General features: G+C 34.1%; 1 protein-coding gene across 4 annotated transcripts in view; it reads right to left on the reverse strand.

Moving 5' to 3' along the window:
* Positions 1 to 16871, reverse strand: part of SOS1 (SOS Ras/Rac guanine nucleotide exchange factor 1) — a 157949-nt gene that overhangs the window by 41531 nt on the left and 99547 nt on the right. For all 4 annotated transcript variants that reach the window (XM_063078408.1, XM_063078407.1, XM_063078406.1 and 1 more), the window contains 9 exons: positions 16140 to 16262; positions 15771 to 15874; positions 14404 to 14626; positions 13167 to 13286; positions 10663 to 10825; positions 10088 to 10205; positions 5778 to 5950; positions 5455 to 5571; positions 3813 to 4077 (listed from right to left, as the gene is read on the reverse strand). In XM_063078408.1, coding sequence (XP_062934478.1) covers positions 3813 to 4077; positions 5455 to 5571; positions 5778 to 5950; positions 10088 to 10205; positions 10663 to 10825; positions 13167 to 13286; positions 14404 to 14626; positions 15771 to 15874; positions 16140 to 16262 — 1406 coding nt within the window. The remainder of the gene's footprint in view (positions 1 to 3812; positions 4078 to 5454; positions 5572 to 5777; positions 5951 to 10087; positions 10206 to 10662; positions 10826 to 13166; positions 13287 to 14403; positions 14627 to 15770; positions 15875 to 16139; positions 16263 to 16871) is intronic.

Consider the following 16871-nt stretch of genomic DNA (forward strand, 5'->3'; position numbering starts at 1 on the left):
TATGGGAATAAAATCAAAACACAAAGTTCAAAACTGCTTCAAACTGCAGTCTTTTTGAAAAATAGTTATACATATGTATACACACTGTACACAGATGTAAATTTGGCTTTGATCATATTTATAAACAGCACAGGCTTGGGTTCATGCATTTGGTAAATCTGGGGCACTTCTCTGATTTCTTAGTTTAAACTAGTTCTTAGTCTCATTGCCTGGAAAAATGCTATAAAAATTCTTTTTAGAATTTTACATGCTGTAATCAAGAAATACGTGCTAGAAATTCTTATCAGTTAGATACTGGACAAATTCGTTGATAATATCACTTAGGACTCAAATCCCATTAAAACAGTAGTATTAATCTGTTAAGTACAAATCCCAGTTGACAGACCAACAGTTCTCAATCTTGGCTGCACTTTAAAATCCTCTGGGGGGTTTTAAAAAAATACTAATGCCCAGGTGGCCAATGCCAGTCTAGTGTGAGGGGGGCCTAAGTATTTTTTTTAAAGCTCTCCAGGGGATTATACTATGCTATACAGTCAGGGTTGAAACCGTGGTTGAAGATACTCCCCAATTTATAAAAGAATAGTTTTTGAAATAGAAACAATCATTTTCCTACAGGAAAAAAATAATATAAATGATGGATAACTTCTTAAATTTCCAAAAGCCTGGTAAATGCAAATGTATTTGAGATTAGAAACTCATCACCTATAACAATCTTTCATGAAGAAAAGCTTTGCATTCCAGCTTGAAATGCTTCATCTTTTTCTTGTCATAGCTTCCTTACTAATGGATGGAGATAAAGCTCATCTGCAGCACAGAGACCAGGTCAGACCTTTGGTTCCCTTTTATGACCAGGCAGTCTTCAAACAGGAAGATAACTAGAGTATGTCACCATTTCCCCCCTCTTTGATATAGCAGCAGAGAAAAGCAGTGAGCTGGGTGGTCTTTTCTTTTCCCAGCCACTGTCATTATCACTTCAAAGATGGACTTGGCCAGGGCAAGGTGTGGAGCAGCGCTTTGAATGTAACGGATCACATGGCGGCACTAAACAGGTCACCATTTCCCTTCCCTGTCTGTCAGTACCACAAAGCTTTCCATGACCATTCATACCCATTTTGAGGTCATCTTTCAGTAAACTTCTTCACCACTCACTTGGCATTTAGCTATGATTCTCTTTGTATTAGGATTGTTTTCAAGACTGCAAGCTTTCCCAGAGAAGATGTGTAAATAGCAAGGAGTAAGATAAACAATACATACTGGCTGAAAGAATTAATTATAGCTTTAAAAGTGGATTATTTTGGATTAAACTACTATAAGAAGCAAAAAAGAGTCACATTACAATGGATAAAAAAAATTGTAGTCAAACTTCGCCTTTTGAAAAACTTAAGCAATGGAACTTTCTGCTGCTTAGTATCGAGTAGAGTATGTTCAGATGACATAAGACTGCAGTCAAGGCAGCTCTTTCCTGCCACGCCCTGAGGAAAACAAGGAAGCAGGTATTTATTTGTTCTGGTGACAACAAAGTGGGTAGCAAGTTGGAGGCTCTGGTGCTCCCCCACAGCACTAGCAGATCTGTTACGCAGAAGTAGGGATAAAAGCAGGTGAGGACCTTTAATACACATAGGCCATTGATAAGTTTTAAGTAAGGGATTAACTGAGCACATGGATAGTTTCATATTATGTTGTTTTATCTGACTTCAAAATCAGTTATTTTCAATTTTCACTAAAGCAAAGGGAATAGTAATAGGAGTTTTCTTTATCATAAAGAAAGAGAAACTGAGAAAATCCTCAAGTCTGAGATTACAAAGCTTAACTCCTAGAACAATGTTTTCTCCACTTGTCCAGCTATTTAAGTTAATACTGTTCCACTGCCACATATAACAAAGCACTAACTCTGAGCACTGCAATCCAGAATGATTCCTTTTTCCCAGTTTGACTAATCATTTAAAGATTTAGCACTAGCAAAGAACTTAGTGTTCTCTACTAGTTCCATTTTTAGCTAGTTAAACTAAGAGACGAAGAATTGATGGCTTTCATGTGGTTTCAATAAATCACTTATTTAGGAATCCTTACAATATAGACCTATAGCTGTCTGGTCTAGGGAAAAAACCTCCTGCAAACAGTTAAATGGGTCAGAATAAATAATGGTTTAAGTCAGGTATACTGAAAAAGTGCCGGTTTCACTTTATTACTTAATTTAGGGGTTGGTGAGTTAGGGAGAATAAATGGAATTCTTTACCTGATGTCTATTTGAACTTACCAAAAGTACCTGACTGTGTTTATAAAATGACTCCATGATCCTCAGTTGCCAAATAAAGTCAAGTCGTAGTATTCTCAAGACAAATACATGTTAGGTAGTATAAAGAGAAGACACTACTGGATAACTACAAACGTGTGTACTCTACAGGAACAAACAAATAGGATTTTGGACCAAATCTCAATATACCTCTGAAGAATTATTTTAAGTAGGTTTTTAGTTAGATTCTATGAGTTAGAAGAAACCTTAAAAATCTAGTTTGATCCCCAAAAGGCATAGAACAAGTATTGTATCTAAAATCAGAAAACTCACTAACAGACTGGGATGACAAACCAGGATACTTGACTCCTAGTTCAGTGCTTCTCAAACTCCTCCCCCATAATAATGTCATTCTCTAGTACTGGGTACTACTATATGAAATAATATATACTTGGAATTGGATTAGCACGTTGAGCCAATGGGAAGAGCATGTGGAAGTGGTCATAAGAGGGTTAAAGGTGACTGTACTCAAGTTTTTAAAAAGGTTGTGTGTACTCAGAAGAGCTTTAAAGCTGCACATGAAATTGATTAGAATATTAACAGCAATCTAGATTTTTTTAAAGGTAGCCTCATCAAAGGGCTAGAGTTGAGCTGTACAGTTTGGTAGCCACTAGCCACATGTGATTATTAAGTATCTGAAAGTAGCTCGTCTTAATTAAGATATGCTCTAAGTGTAAAATGCACACTAGATTTTAAAGATTTAGAACAAAAAAGAAATGTAAAGTATCTCAAAATAAAGTACTACAAAGTACCTAATAAATTTTTGTTGATTTCATGATGATATGACAATATTTTTGTTATATTGGGTTAGCTAAAATATATTATTAAAATTTATTTCACTAATTTTTTTTTGCTTTTTCTAATATGGCTTTTAGACATTTAAAGTTATACATGTGGCTCACATTATATTGCTATTGGACAGTACCAGTCTAGAAATAAGAGAAGGATGAGCAATAATAGTATGTAGTGAGATTTGTATGGCTGTGCCAAAAAGCATAGGCAGTGTGCTAGTAGGCACTGTATACCATCAGAGTACCATAGGGTAGACCAAGAAAAGGTTAAGTAGGAGTCTGAGTTTGATACATTGCAAAAGTAGAAGCTACACGGAGTTTGGTGTGGAGGGGATGGTATACCCTGAGTAGTAGTCAAATATTATAACTTTGGAGGCAGCATTTTAAAACATGGGACTGACGTTCCTTGCAGATTTTAAGAGTGATTTTTTGTTTACTCTGGATATGAGGGATGCATTTGAAATGCTCATATAAAGTTTATATTACCAATTTTACCACCAGGCCTTTCAGTAAAGTATAATGAATTTAAAGAGGACTTTTCCAGCAGATTTTTTAAAAATTATAAGTTGCTGGAGTTTTAGAATTTGTTTTATATTTTTATATCTTTTGAAATGGTATCTGACTTGTCTACAATTTCACACAAACAGAGAAATCACACAGATTATTTTCTACTGCTAGCATATACAATACTAACAATTACTTTAAAGCACTTAAATTGTAGCACCTACTTGAGTGAAAAGGACTTGAATGATCAGAATCAAATACACTGCAAACATCTGTGGTACTGGAAGCACCAGAAGCAGGAGGAGGTGTTAACGGTGTTCTTGGAGAATTTGGTGCAGATGCTGTACTTTCTGTTTCACTTTCAGGGATCCTACTATAACTAATTTTCCTTGGCTCCTGCTGCAGAGGTGTGGGATGTCTCATGGTACCTGGTCTTGGGTTTGATGGACGAACACCAGGAGATTTCAGTGGATAGCTATATTTTTTTGGCTGTAGACATATCAAAAGAAACACAATACTTAACAACACTGTAGTAAAAAGGAAGGTTTTTCTATATGTGCCTAGTAAAATTCAACTAATATCTAGGAAAACCATAAATCACTAATAAGGAAGTTACATAATGCTTCAAATCAAAGTTTCCAAGTCAAAGCATTAATACTCCATTTCATTAAAGCCTTGGCTATCTAAATTGTTAAGGAATGAATTTCTTCAAATAACTGAGTTTTAGTCCTATAAATATCGAAGTATTTGTTATTTTAATATTATTGGGTGGAAATCTTTCTAAGTTAGATTGTTTATTTCCCTGGTTTTTTTTTTTGCAGCTGGCCAGTACAGGGATCAAACCCTGGACCCAGGTGTTATCAACACCACGCTGTAACCAACTGAGCTAACCAGCCAGCCTTTCCTGGCTTCTTAAACAAAAAAACCTAACATTGCTGGAAAAAGCCAGGGTCATCATTATGAATTACAATATTTCACAATGCTGAAATACAGTGATACCATTAGAACCATTTGAGCTATTTACAAATGCATTAAATTGCCTGAGTTTTCATCTGTGTGTATGTTAGTTTTACAGCATTTTCCTTGCAGAGTGATCATTTCTCTGTGATATCAGTATGCCTCATTGGAATAGACTATATGCCTATTTCCAGTTTGCTATCTTTAATCCACCTTATTAAAAGCTGTTTTACAGCTTGAGAAATTTTCCTTGAGGAAATTGATATACTTTAAATTCCTTGAGGCAACTGCATATACTTTAGTTCATAGACATTTGAGATTTATCTTAATCACTTAGAAGCCATTTATGTTTACTTACTGATTCTTGACTTTCTTATGAATAAGAGAGAGCATATTCAGATTAGTGAGATGATGATACTGTACATAAATTTGGCTAGATACTGACAAGTAATAAAAAACAATGAAAACTATTTTCCCAAAGAAAGTATCTTTAGCCAAACTTGATATTTTTGTGGCTAATGGCTCATGGTTAAAAGTTATAAGAAGTCATTACTTTAAAACATAAATTATTACACTTCCTGTACTTAAATCTTGAATATATATACATATTTTTTTGGTAAAACCAAAAACAATAAAAAAACCCCATATATTTGCTCAACTTAATCATCTGTCATATCAGGATTTATTCAAATTATTATTAATGTTCAATTATTTGGCACCAAGAGGGATATTCCTGGGCATTTACTAAGCATTTTTTCATTACTTTTAACCATCACATGAGCACTTCATCCTTGAATGTCTTTATAGAAAACTATATAACATATGTGGAAGTAATGACATCACCAGATGTACATGACAGCTGCAAAAAATATGTAAATGTAAAATAAATATAAATATATGAATGCTTACAAATCTTGGGAGAGGCTTAGGGTTTCGTGGTTCTATTTCTAGGGATTTGTTGAAAAGATAATCTGTAAATTCTTTTTCCATGCTATTTCCCATTGGATTCAAGTTTTCAAAGAACCTCTAAAATAAATGCAAAGAAATAATTATTAATATTAAATATTTTAAATTCAGTTTGAAATTTATAAAAAATTAAAGCATTTAACATAAGAAAATTTGAATTATTTAAGTTTTATTTTTATTTTTCTCCTTTACAAAATAAATTTGGCTTTTATCAGGCAATTTATAAACTTAATCAGAAATAGATATCCTCAAATAATTCAACTTACTTTGATATCTGATTCTACTCGTAAACAATAAGGCTGATTTTGGTACTGCTGGATCTCTCCTGTTATTTCTGCTACTTTCCTCCTTTTGCTAAAGTTTATAAGCTCTTTTCCGTGTCTTTTTAGGACCTCAGGGTTGCCTTCTTCTGTTTTCAATATATTAGTGAGATAAATTCCTAGAAGATATGAAATTAACTCAAGGATAAAGAACGAAAAAGCAAGCTTTTTCTTTCTCATTAACTATGGGCATATTATACTATATCATCTCAATCACCATAACCAAGGCTTAGATTTCCATGCTGTGAAAAACAAGCTAAGTAACTGTCAAGAGAAAGATTTTTATAAGTATAAAATTCTTCTGTGAAAGGCAAATTTTAATATAAATATCTAAGAAAAAGGGATACCAAGTTTTAATTAATAGGTTTTTCAGGATGAATAGCCAATTTTCCATACTCCCCAAACCATCATGTTATTTGACATAAGTCATAGTTTTGTTAAAGGAACTTTAAGAATAACCCTGTTACTAATGATACATATTTTTGGCAAAAGGGGAAAATGCTAAATTCAAAGGATCACATTTTCTGCTTACTCAGCTCATGAGGCCCTGCAAGAGGTTGTTACAATTTGCAATTCAGAGGTAGTAGTGTTTGAATAGGCTTACTTGTGGAAATCTGTAAGGATCTATTTGCAAGCCTATCAAACATAGGACAGCATATAATTTACGTATATTCCGGTCTTCAGTACTATCTAGACTTAGTGGCAACCTGGTTATTGAGCTCCTGTTTCCCCATCACTGCAGGCTGTGCACTGGATGAGGAGGAGAATGAACTAAATAGCAGGCACTTTAATTCTCTATACAGCCCTCTGGTGCAGAAGCACTTAATTCCTTCCTGTTCTAGCATAAAGGTTCTGGAGACAGCTCTACTGCCTTCTACTTGTGTGATCTTGTGCAAACTGCCTTAATCTCTCTGTGCCTCAGTTTTCTCATTTGTAAAATGAGGGTAGGAGGATTGCTGTGAGAAATAAATGAGTGAATTTATGCATAAGCTTAGAATAGGACCTGACAAAAGTATTAATTAGCTATGCTTGTGATTGTTGATGCTGTTGTTGCACCTTGCCCTATTCTCATGCTTCTCCCTTTTTCCCCAAAGTACTGACTATAATACTTTGGAAGGAAAAAAAGGGGGGTGTGAATGTCTGAGTTCATTCCCTCAGTACACATGGTACTGAGTCTGCTGTATGCCAAGTACTGCATTAAGTACTGTGGGCACACAAATGAAAAAGACACACAGTTCCCAACCTCAGGGAGTTCAGAGCTTTGAATGTGGGCTACTATAGTACAATTTGAAGTGAAATATTAGGAGGTGCTATTTTAGTGGTAATACATAAGATGCATGAGAATACAAAGGTGGTGTGCCTAACTCTGCCTTAAGCTGCTGGGATTAGTAATAAAAAACATCACAGATGAGTGATGCTTAGAATAAGTCTTAAAAATTGAATAGAAGTTTAATGAGTAGAATAAGATAGAAGGGCATTCTAAGCAAAGCAGCAGTGTGTATGAAGGCACTAATTTGTCAGGAAGCTTGAGAGGCATACTTAGAGATAGCATGTCATTTGGTATGGCTAGACCATTGGTTTGGTGTGTAGCATTGAAGAGTGGCAGGATATGAGGGTAGACATAGGCAAGGGCTAGATTAATGGTTCTAAATGCTTCTGTGCTATGGGCATACTTTTAAATACTAGAATTTTGGACTGGATCATGACATTCATTTTCTTAAAGAACTTACCTTTTATCCAGGAGATAATTAGAAAGCTATAAGCATCTTTGCATTCTAGAAGAACTACTCTAGCTGTATAATGAAGCCAGATGGGTTAGAAGGAGTTAAGACCGGAAAAGGGAAGAGCCGTTAGCAGGCTAACAATAGTCCCAGCCAGATGATGAGGGCTGCTTTCAAGTCTATGAACACTGAGTGGAGGGGATAACTATTTAAGAGGTAGACTCTCCAAGAACTGATTAACTGGTTTGGGCAGGTGGGGTGGCAATGGGAAGGAAGACTTACTTTGAGATTGGGTGGTATGACTGACTCTGGGAGCACAGGAAGAATAATTTTTGGGGGGAAGGGAGAATAATAACTTCATGGGATTTTGTAGGTGTTAAAAGTACATTTGAATGAAGTGAAAATGCTTACAAGTAGCAGTTTGGGATAGTTCAGGATAAAATTTGGAAATTCTTTTATGCCTAATTGATGGCTAGTTAAAAAAACAAATGATCACAGCAGTCCAAACTTTGTTGTTCATATGCTACATCAGTAAAAAATGTTTAAGCACATGTTCTTAATATGTGTATACATGTAATTTTTGAGTAAAAAATTTATATATGAGGGTTCATGGAAAAATAGAATTAGAACATGCTTCTTTCTATGAACTTTTTGAAGACCCCTCATACATACACATGTAACATCGACCTGAATTTTATATACTAGTAAAGCTTAATTTTTTTTTTTTTTAAATATAAATAGAAGGTCTAGTTATTCCTGTACTTAAATAGATTATTTTACATATCCTACCTCTGGAGACAGCTATTCTAGAGAGAGGGAACTACCAGATTAGATGAACTTCCTAAGGTTAGAAACAATAGAAATCATAATGAGAAAGACATACTATAGAATTTAAAACTAATATATGTCAATGAATAAAAACTAAAAGGCAGATTGGTAAAAATATTAGCAGCAGGTATGAAAAAGGACATGGACAACAGGGAATGCAAATATTTAGCAAATGTATGAAAAAATGTCCACACTAATCAAACAATGGAAATTATTACAACAAATAGGTAGTAGTTTTTAATCTGTGAAAATAACAGAAATGAGAAAAAAAAAAGTACCTAAAGTTGAAAATAATAGGTTGAAATTTGCTTTGTCATACACTTCTGATGACAGCATAAACAAGCATAAGTCTTTCAGAAAGCAACTTGGCAATACATATCAAGAGTTAAAAAAAACTTTTAACCTACATACAATAATTCTGCTTCTAGTTATCTACCTCAAAAAGATATTCTCAAATACAGAAAAAAGGTATGAACGAGGATATTACAATACTATTTAAGAGAGCAAAAAAGCTGGAAACAATGTGTCCAATCATAGGGTAGTAGTTAAATAAATAGCCAAACATTATGGACTATTATGCAGCCATTATGAAAATACACTTAGGATATGGTAAGTGAAAAAAAAACTAAAATTTGTACATGTTATACAATTACAATTATACTCAGTGTGCACAGCAAAAAGATTAAAAAATAAATACATAAGTAGTTGGTTATAAAGCCTACACAATAAAATGCGGGAAAACATGATACTTTTATTGAAAAAAATATCAGGCCATAACATTGTTATGTGCAGTATAACTTAAAACTAAGCAGAAAAAAAAAAATAGATATAGATGAGAAAAAGACTAGAAGAAAATATACCATGTACTAAAAAGACTACACACAAGAGGTGTGATAGAGATCATAATGCCTATAAGCATTCAGAGGAAGGCTCATCAGACCATATACACAGGCAGAGAAAAGAAGTCAGTGTAAAAGAGATACTGAAGATATGAAATACAGGAAAGAAATGGTGGATGAAACTAGAGGGACCTAAAGAGAGAGAAGATTCAGATGGTAGATTTAGTCTTTTTAAAATTTTTGGTTAATTTAATAATAAAAACTTGAAAAATTCACAAACATTAATATTACTTACAGTAGTACATAAATATTACTTACAGTCATGTATGAACATATTTTGAATAACAGATTTTTTGAAGCTGCAAGGGCCTATAATTGACCCACTTTGATGAATTAAGATTCAGTCTTAAAAGGAAGAAAAAGGTACTTCCTCTGATGTAGAAGGGGGGAAATAGGGTGGGTAAAGACAATAAAAGTTTGATGTGCTGAAGATAAGCCAAAGGCACTATGATTTTTTAGCCATGTGGAACTGTTTACAAAGAAAGATTATAAATACAGATGAGTTTGGCCACGTCTCTTCTGTAGAGTACTTATTAAAAGTCAATTAAACAGGTTTCTATGAATATAAAAACATAAGTATTATATAATATCTAATGGCTACCCAAGATGAAAATAGAAAGTAAAATGTACATATTTGGCTTGATCTTAAGAAGTCCTAATAGAGAAAAATTCCAAGAGGATTTAGGTGCTAAACATTTGTTAAATAACTATTTTCTGCAGGTTATTACACATGTCTGTACTTAGTCATTTAATGAAGTAAGTGTCTTGTTTTATCCAGAAACAATAAAAATTCAGGAAGAATATTTACCAAAGAAAGGCACACATGGTGGATTAATAGACCTGAGTTTTGCCAAATATTTCTTATAGTGATCTTCACTTAATTCATGAGCTTCTTCTAAAATTTTCTTTTGGCGACTTGGTATTTGCTATAAGAAAAAAAATATTTAGGAGGTGTAAGTTTATAAAAGGAATCACAGATCTTGCCAAAAAGTATGAGGCTAACAATGAGGCCCAAACAAATTTATCAATTTGATTCTAAGAATGTGATACTACTTCAAAGAAACTATCTTCACAGACCCTCCTACAAACTTAAAGAAGAGAGAGTGTGTGCGTGCACGTGATCTAGTCTATCTTGACCTCACACAATTATGTAAGCATTTAGTTGTACATTATATATGCTGGGACCTATGAATACATTTTTATGAGAATGCCTAATTTTAAAAGAGCAACCAATTCATTATAAAATTTAAATAATTCAATATTTTAACCTGCTACTGAAAAGACAGAGGAGACATTTAAAAATTAAAGATCATAATTGTTAAAATCCTGGATTGTATTAATAGGCAATGGGAGCTTATTTAGAAAACACATGTACAAACTTACCTCAAATGTGTGGTCTAGTCTGTAAACAGGTGATGAGTTCATGGCACTTACAACCTCAAGGACACCATTGAAGTTGTTCAGCTCTTGAAAGACTTGCAGAATCTCAATTATTCGACTCACCACAGCTACCCTTTCTTCTAAATTTTCAGTTTCTACAATACATCTGGGAATCAAAAACAAAAAAATGAAAAATTTTAGAGTTTTTCCAATAAAGCTATGGTTTAAAGAATTTAGTAAATAAAATAATGTAGAGTATGTGTAGAGAGGGTGGCGATAGTGAAACTACAGAGAAGACACATTCAGAGTGATAGATAGAAGGAGACTGGAAGATAAAGCAGGTTGGCATGGGTGAACAGAGCATCCTCTCCAAATCGCTGCAGCCAAGAATACTTAGCTCCCAGCTGGGGGGCTTTCCTCTGTGGAGGAGCAGGACTTCAGCATTTCTCATCCTGCCCTCAGCTGCTTGTTGCTGAGGCTAAGTCCCTGTTGAGTGCTCTTGAGAAGCAGGGACTCCCTTCTTTTGCCCAGCTCTCACTTACACAATGGAGACTCTACCATTGGGTGTGATGTGCTTAGATACTGAGAAAATAGCCCTTTTTCTGTTCTTGGAGCAGTGGTTCCATGCCAGAAAAGGCAAGTAAAAAGAGCTCAGTCTACAGCACCATCGCTTGCCTTTCCACTGCCCCCTTCCACTGAGTACTCAATTCTTAGAGTAGGAAGTCACTCAGAGAGAAGCTTACCATTGTCCCCAGCCCCAGAGCCCTGTTTCAAACAGACAGCTCCTAATCTCTTGTCATTTGCAACAAAGTATGGGGAAGTTTAAATTTAAGCATGCTCTTAAGAACAGTGGAGGATGTGGTGAAAGGCAATCGGGGAGGAGATTCATGGATCTATATACAGTCTAGACTGTAGGCCAGCTAGTTTGCAGGAAATAAGACAGCTGAGAGGAGCCCTCCTGGTGTCAGAACAGATATCAAACAGGGACCTCAGAAACCATTCCTTTAAAGGAATCACAATTTGATTGGATTAGTTTATGAAGCAATTTATGCAACCAGGGAATTGCTGAAAACAACAGAGCAATCAGCTGGACAATTAGTGGCGTTTAATAGCTGGGTGGGTGTGTGGTTAGGGAAGAAGTGGATGACAGTCCTCCCACGGTGACTGTGGGCAAACCCAAATGTACACCTCCCTGAGTAACAATCGAGCTTAAGTGTATGTGTGAGTGAGTGAGTGAGTGAGTGAGTATGTGTGTGTGAGTGTGAGTGTGTGTGTGTGTGTGTGTGTGTGTGTGTGTGTGTGTGTTCACTGAACAAATAAGCAAGTAGCAATAACAAACCCTGGAAAGGGGGGAGGGGTACCATTACTCAAGTACTCAGAGTTGCTACAATATATTGCCTAAAATGTCAGGTTTCCAACAAAAAATTATGAGGCATGCAAAGAAATAAGAAAGTATGAGAATGACCAGATATCAGATTTAACAGAAAAAGATTTCAAAGTAGCCATTATGAGTATGTTCACAGAATTAAGGGAAAGCATGATAAAGAAGTAAGGGAAGGTACTGATGACAACGTGCATTAAACAGAGAGTATCATTAAAGAGAGAAAAGTTATAACAAAGGACCAAATGAAAATTCTGGAATTGAAAAATACAATTCACTGAAATAAAAAACTTACTGAAGGGGCTCAATAGTAGATTTGAACCGAGAGAAGAAAAAATTAACTAACTTGAAGATAGAGCTATTGTTCAAAAATGAAGGTGAAAAAAAGATTTTCCCAGATAAACAAAAACAGAGTGTTGCTAGCCAACCCGCCATACAAGAAATACTAAAGGAAGTTCTTCATGCTAAAAGCAAGTGATCCCAGATGGTAATTCAAATCCACACAAAGAGCACCAATAAAGGTAATTATGTAATTACAAAAAACAGTGTACAGCATCATTTTTCTCATGTCTTCTCTTAACTGATTTAAAAAGCAACTGTATAAAGTAATGTGTATGAATGCACTGTTGGGCCTAAAACATAGAAATCTAATATATGTGTAATATATTGCCAATAACAGCACACAGGATGTGTATGGAGCAAAGCTATAATGGGCTAGGAGAATGAACAAATGGTAAAGTAATAATTATAACAATGTATTGTTGGATTTGAATCATTAATTAGATGTAATATGCACTACAATACCACCACGAAAAGGAGAGAAAGGGAACAGAGCTATAAAGTAGTAACACTTCTATGTATCACTGGAATTAGGCTACTATAAATAAAAAGCTGATTCTTAACAGTTAAGATGTAAACAGTAAACCCTAAAGCAACCACTTTAAAAATCTCAAAAGAAAAAAAAAAACATTAGTGAAATTAAAATGCTGTAGTAGAAAATATTCACTTAATGCAAAAAGAAAGGAATAGAGGAACAAAAAGGCATGAGACATATAGAAGTAAAACTGCATTGAAATTCATAATGTAGCTGACTGCTATAAAATATAAAAATGTCAGGAATACTTACTTTTCAAACCACAGGGTGAGATTAGTGGTGTGTCGGATCATTTTCAGAAGATTAGGAGAATTAATTTCTTTGTCTTCTTTTGTCCACACACTTCCAACTAATTCTGATGGCTGTACAGCTCTAAAATCAGTAATACACAATGCTACGTGATACTTTTCTCTCTAATATAGACACTGGTTTATTAATTAGATGAGATAAATAAAAACTGAACTCCCATATAAACTTTCCTCTTACATCAGTGGAAAGGTTTACTAAAAACATGGTATAACAAAAAAAGTAAAATTAATCATCTTTCTCTACAGATTTTTAAAAATATTTTTATGGATGTACCTGTGTACTTTTATTATTGCTTTATAGTAGCATTTTGCTTTGGGTAAGGTTGAGATTTCTCTATAATATCTTTCCCCTCACTTACAAATATCATTTAGTAAATTAGGGTGACAAAGTAGTCATTTAAATAATGATATCTGTTATAATAATCAGTTCAAAGAGGGTACAGTAATCATAGCAATTCATAAAAAATTGAATTGAACCACAAAAGGCTCCTCGGAAATAAATAAAATAGATTCTAACACTGTAACTTTTGGGAATATGACAATTTTTGGTGGGAAGAGATCTATAAATTTAGCTCCTTTTCTCATTTATTTTAAAAAATAGTTTGAGATTGTAAATAGTCCCCATTAAAAACCAGAAAGACATTTTTTGAGATGGTAGTTATACATTAATGCAGGATGATAAACTTAAAAAGCCTCTAACATGCAATGATTTAAGTTTACAACAGCTGCAGCAGCTAATAATTATTGAGACCTCACTTTGTGCTAGGCAATGTGCTAAGCACTGTACACTTATTATTTTAAATCTCACAACAGCCCCAGGAGTACATACTATCATTAGCCCCATTTTACTCTTGAGGAAACTAAGAGGCAGAAGAATAAAAGTTACCCAAAGAGGTTAAAGTTGCCCAAGGATACCAAGCCAGCAATTGGTAAAGCCAGGATTTGAACCTAGCTTCGCCAACTAGGGCTGATCGCAGAAAGAGAGGAGGTATAAATTCAGACAGAGCAAGGGGCACCAAGGGAGTGAAAGAATAAGAAATGCTTGCCAGGCCTTATTACTTGACATTTCAAATACTATCTCATTTATGTCTTATGACAACCCTGTAAGGCAGAAACCAGTATTTCATTTAAAAAACAATTCTTTTGAAATGATTTTTCAGCTTGAATGTCAAATTACATACCGGTATAGATCTGATTCAAGTAAAGTAAGTTGTCGAGCAATTTCTATTGGGTGTAAGGTGAGCAGGTCAAAAGTCTCTATGTGCCCAGGTCGGCTTATATGCCACTCAACTGTGGGAGGTGAACTCTGAAATGTAATGTTATGACCTGGTCCATTGTCTCTTGCAATTTTTTTCCTTTGGATTATTTTAGTGATGGATTCAACCCATTTTTTCATTGCTTTGCCTGAAATACATTATATTTTAAATAACATTTAAATACTCCTTAGTATTTTATTTTTTTAAATGATTTAAAATTACCCAAGTGATACCTGAGTAGTATATCTTTGCTATAAAATGTTCAATTGATCAAAATTAAAAGTCCAAGTTCCCCCTTACAATTACCCAGTCCCCTATCCCAATCTCATTATTCTCCACATGGGTAACACTGTTAATATTCTGGCATGTGTTCTTCCAGATCCTTCCTAAATAAAATTAGAAAGTAATTTATTTGTAGAGATTTTTCACCTGTATTGCTCTGGACTTCAATTCAAAATATCATTTTATAATCCTCCAAAAAAAGGTGTATCTTACAAAAATCAAAAGATTTATAAATACAGCTTATACATATTCACTCTTAATCTAATTAACATTGCATTTTATAAACCAAACAGTGCCAGAGGACTGATTCCTTCAGGTTAGTGAGTTTTGATGTGGCTCTGTTTTGTACTGTATGTGAAAGTACTATTATTTACACTTTATTTTCTGATTCTTATTTAGAATGTACAGTGGAAATAAAAACAAGTTTGTCTAGGACATATTTAGAGCCATACAGTCATAGAATCCTTGAAACTAGAAGGGAAACCTTGGAGATCATCAAATCTAGCTTCTCATGTTACTAATAAGGAAAATGAAGTTTTAAGAATCAAAGTGATTTTGCCCAAAGTCATGCATCTGGTTAGTGGAAGTTTCAGGAACAAACTCCATTTAATATGCTCTGTTTCCTCTCTGATTCTCTCTATTCACCTACTTGTGGCCCACTCAACCTCCATCAGTGGTGTTATAATGGCACAACAGTTCCTAAATGCCCTCAGGTACACATACTTTCAGATAAGTGTAAAAACTTAGCTTAAACTGAGACTTTTCCTAACCAATTCTAAAATAATCAGTAAGTTGATTCATTAATTGAAAATACATTGGGTCAACAGGGTTATAATTGAGCAATGTGTAGGTCTAAATGTTGTTTGATAAAAATTTTCAACATTTTCAAATGGTCGTGCTGGCACTACTATGAACATCTCTTAACAACACTGAGCAATAATGGCATCAACTGATAGTCACCATATTAGTACTTTTATTACATATAAAACTAGCCACATTAAAAAACATACCTCTTACTGTTCCAATAAATTCCTCCATGCGTTGCAAAAGATCTGCATCTCTTTCAAAATCATAGAAGTGGTGCTCTACCCAGTGCCGACATACATTTAGTACCCTATGGCATTAACAGAATTGAATTTCATGGGAACGCAAATATAAATGTTTATCACAATAAATGATATAAATGAAAACAGAGTAACTCTTACCAAATTGAATAACCTTATCAGTGGCTTAACACTTTCAAAAATCTGTTAATTAAGACTGACACAATAATTCCTAATGGCTCTTACCTAATTCACTCATGTTACTTGTTACCTTCTCTTTGTTTGGGAAAGATCCTTATATACTTTGACTACTTTACTTATTTGCTTAATGCTTACCGCAGTTGTACAGGCTGTATATATTCTTTTCTAAATCTTTTTAGTTCTGCACTCAAAGGTTGATCTCCGTTCTCTATAGCTATGCGATCGGCTTCTGTTGGCTCAGGCTCTGGAATTTCAAACCTAACATAAAACAGAGCAAATTAATGAAAATACTGATTATATCAAATTATTCAAGTAGAAAACCACAAACCTTTTCAATAGTCAGCACAATCGAGAGAATACTGTAAAAAATGACTAAGGATAAATACATCAGTGAAAACAAGTGAGGCTTCTCTAATGTAAACGTTAAAGATATTTTTTCTAAAAATTTTTAAAGAAGTTAGTACTTGCCAATATAAATAACACTAGAAACACAAAGAATACATGTAAAATCTGAAAACAAATGTGATTATAAAGTTATGGGACTGATGTCCATTTTTGGTTTGTAGAATTAGTCTAAATCAGCTGACATAATAATTTTTCAGGGTAATGCTTGAAGAGTTGACAGCTCTTCATTTGGGTGGATGAAACACTTTCCCTGATTACAGTGTTTGTTTACTGACAAGCTCCATTTTACTCAACATGTAGTATATTTGCAAACTTCTGTTTAGAACATCTAAATCATCAAAATTTGAATTTCCAGACTCTAAATTATACATTTCTGTTCTGATCTTTAACTCGACTAATTCTATAAATCTGAAATTTCAAATACTGAGTTTCCATGTTAAAAAAAGATGACCTATTTTTATA

This window comes from Cynocephalus volans, chromosome 14 (assembly GCF_027409185.1).
Source record: "Cynocephalus volans isolate mCynVol1 chromosome 14, mCynVol1.pri, whole genome shotgun sequence".
Taxonomy (NCBI): domain Eukaryota; kingdom Metazoa; phylum Chordata; class Mammalia; order Dermoptera; family Cynocephalidae; genus Cynocephalus; species Cynocephalus volans.